The 3,608-nt window shown below is 39.3% G+C and overlaps 1 protein-coding gene across 1 annotated transcript in view; it reads left to right on the top strand.

Moving 5' to 3' along the window:
* The window catches only part of LOC106875880 (nucleoside diphosphate kinase 7), a 12,636-nt gene that overhangs the window by 944 nt on the left and 8,084 nt on the right, over positions 1-3,608 (top strand). Inside the window, exons 2-3 of the mRNA XM_014924180.2 lie at positions 616-761; positions 2,006-2,111. Of these exons, the coding sequence (XP_014779666.1) occupies positions 616-761; positions 2,006-2,111 (252 nt within the window). The remainder of the gene's footprint in view (positions 1-615; positions 762-2,005; positions 2,112-3,608) is intronic.

The following is a 3,608-nucleotide window of genomic DNA, read 5'->3' as shown; positions in this document are numbered from 1 at the left end:
AAACGCAAAAAAAAAAAAAAAGAAGAAAGGAAGAAAATATCTATGATTTGCACTGCATCATCTAAAAAGTAATTCTAGAAAATATTATTAAAAAAATATTTCTCTTATGTTACGAAAATCCACTGCATGGCACCTTGTGCAAATGTCTTCTACTACAGCCTTGAGCCAACCAAAGCCTTGTGAGTGAATTTGGTAAATGGAAACTGAAAGAAGCCTGTCGTATATATATATGTATGTATGTATGTATATATTTGTGTATCTGTGTTTGTTCACCCACCGTCGCTTGATAACCGATGTTGGTGTGTTTACATCCCTGTAACTTAGCAGTTCGGCAAAAGCGGCTGATAAAATATGTACTAGGCTTACAAAGTATAAGTCCTGGGGTCACCTTCTTCAGCTTAAGGCGGTGCTCCAACATGGCTGCAGTCAAATGACTGAAACAAGTAAAAGAGTAAAAGAACACTGTTAGAAGGTTTAATGCTGTGTCATTGTCTGAAATAAAATCTCTTCATGGACTTGTGTTAAAACATTTATGTACATTGGAGTGAGAAAAACATCATTGCTGTAGTGACTCACAAGACAGACAGACATGTTTCATCTTTTTCTTTTGTGCAGGAGGAAGATGGTAAGCGTTACTGCTTCGTTGTCGACTGGTACGATGCTGTTGCTTCACTGACACGGCGCTACCAGTTTCTCTACTACCCTAAAGACAAGTCTGTGGAAATGGTAAGTATAATTAAATCTAATGAATTTATTGGGGAGCCAAGATTCACAAGACCAGAATATTGATGTAGTGATTTTTGCCCTAACTGGCTTCCCATAGTTGCTCTATACTTATATATTAGCTATACACATACATTAGTTATATGCATGCATTAAGCTATATGCATACATTAACTATATGCATACATTAGCTATATGTATACATTAGCTGTACACAGACAGTTTCTCTGTATACATACTTTAGCTATGTGGAGGCGCAATGGTCCGGTGGTTAGGGCAGTTTGGATGCCCTTCCAAATGCCAATCATTTACTATGTAGACTGGATGCTTTTTAAATGGTGCCTGCTCTGATAGGCCCGCCAAGTAACTTTGTAAGACAAAGATCTTTTGAGAAGAGAGGGGGCATTGGAGGAGGTGATCTTATGTCAGATGATGAATGATTATAGTGCAACAGAGACAGAAACAGATGTTTTGCTCTAGAGAAGGTACTTGGTTACCCAGCCAGAGAGAAAAAAAGGGAGTGAGAAAGTTAACAAGAAAGAGGGACCATAAGAAATATAGGAGTGGCTTTATAGGCGCAGGAGTGGCTGTGTGGTAAGTAGCTTGCTTACCAACCACATGGTTCCGGGTTCAGTCCCACTGCGTGGCATCTTGGGCAAGTGTCTTCTACTATAGTCTCAGGCCGACCAAAGCCTTGTGAGTGGATTTGGTAGACGGAAACTGAAAGAAGCCCGTCATATATATGTATATATATATATATATATATGTGTTTGTGTGTCTGTGTTTGTCCCCCTAGCATTACTTGACAACCGATGCTGGTGTGTTTATGTCCCCGTCACTTAGTGGTTCGGCAAAAGAGAACGATAGAATAAGTACTAGGCTTACAAAGAATAAGTCCTGGGGTCGATATGCTCGACTAAAGGCGGTGCTCCAGCATGGCCGCAGTCAAATGACTGAAACAAGTAAAAGAGTAAAGAGAAAAACAAATTGTCTTAAATCTATAAGTGAGAGATATACAGTTACAGCACCGAAGAGTAAAGCTTATTTGCCAACAGAATGTGACAGTCCTACACAGGATGATGTTACTACTGTTTAGCCCCAGGAAAACATCTTTTCCAGCTGGCTTCCGACACACAGCTTGTGCCCGTATGGCATGAGAAAGGGAGTTTATCGGTCCCAGGACAGAAACTGTGTGTCAATAGCCAGCTGGAAAAGATTTTTTCCTGGGGCTGAACAGTAGTAAATATATAATTATTCAAGGTTTAATGGTTGTTTGTCTTAGAAAGACTGAATTTATGGACAAAAGAAATAGGAACAAACCAACAACACTATGTAACAGCTGGTGTGGTGGTGGTGGTGGTAGAGAGACAGTAGATGTTGATATATTGGTAGGTTGTGGGAAACATAATCTGAAATGTTGGTTTAATTTTGTGCTACTTCTTTTGTTCTCAATGAAAAAACAAACAACAGGTGGATAACTGCAGAATGGGGTCAATGAAGTTGGGAGAGAAGCATGAAATATTTCAATTGAAATTCAGAGAAATACTCTTCAAAATCTCACCTTGATATCAACTGTCCCTTTCTCCTAAAATTCCTGGTCTTGTGCTTAAATTAAAAATAGTTGTTGTAGTTGCTACTCCTACTACTACTACCACCACAACTACTGCTGCTGTTGCTGCTACTTCTACTACTACTACTACTGAAATTTTGCCTTTCTACCATTGTGGGTTAATAAAATAAAGTACCAATGAAGTACTGGAGTGAATAAAATTGACTGACCCCTACCCACTAAAATTGCTGGCCACGTGCCAAAATTTGAAACCATTTTTATTATTATTATTATCATCATCATCATCGTCGTTATTAGTATTATTACCTCTACCTTAGCGAAGGTGGAGGTATTTTCAGTCGTGTCTGTTTGTCTGTGGACAAGATATCTCAAGAACTGCTGGATGGATTCGGATGAAACTTTTAGAGATATTTGGCCTCGTGACTGGCACAAATTCATTAGATTTTGGGATTGATCCAGTACCAGACAAGGATTCTGGATTATTTTTCCTGTTTTTTACTTTATTTTTGAGAGCAGTCGGGTTCATTTTTAGTATTCTCGTTTTGGCAGAGAAGAAAAGCAGATCTTATTCTGCTTAGTGACTGTTTCCATCTACTAAATCAACCCACAAGGCTTTGGTTGGTTCTGGGTTTTAATAAAAGACACTTGTTCAAGGTGTCACACTGTGGGACTGAACCCCAAACCATGTAGTTGGAGAGCATATTATTTTATAGCATGCTTATTCACACTATTTTATTGTTATTACTTTATTTTAACGTGTGTGGAGGCGCAATGGCCCAGTGGTGAGGACAGTGAACTCGTGGTTGTGGGATCACAGTTTCGATTCCCAGACCGGGTATTGTGAGTGTTTATTGAGCGAAAACACCTAAAACTCCACGTGACTCCGACAGGGGGTAGTGGCGAATCCTGCTGTACTCTTTCACCGCAACTTTTTCTCACTCTTTCTTCCTGTTTTTGTTGTACCTGTATTTCAAAGGGACAGCCTTGTCACACTCTGTGTCACGCTGAATCTCTCCGAGAACTATTTTAAGGGTACACATGTCTGTGGAGTGCTCAGCCACTTAGACGTTAATTTCACGAGCAGGCTGTTCCGTTGATCAGATCAACTGGAACTTTCCTCGTCATAACTGACGGAGTGCCACAATTTTAACGTGTATAAGGAACCCCCTAATTTTTGGGGCTTAAAATTTGGAAAAACGGTTTTGTAAGGGATTATAATTCTATCCATGTATAAGAAACTCCCATATTTTGTTAACCTAATTTTTGACAAAAACGGGTTCCTTATACATGTTGAAATACGGTATATGTTAAACTG

The sequence above is a fragment of the Octopus bimaculoides genome, chromosome 3 (assembly GCF_001194135.2).
Source record: "Octopus bimaculoides isolate UCB-OBI-ISO-001 chromosome 3, ASM119413v2, whole genome shotgun sequence".
NCBI classification, from domain to species: Eukaryota; Metazoa; Mollusca; class Cephalopoda; order Octopoda; family Octopodidae; genus Octopus; species Octopus bimaculoides.
Note: the sequence above shows the minus strand (reverse complement) of the source record. Positions and strands in the feature narration are given on the sequence as shown.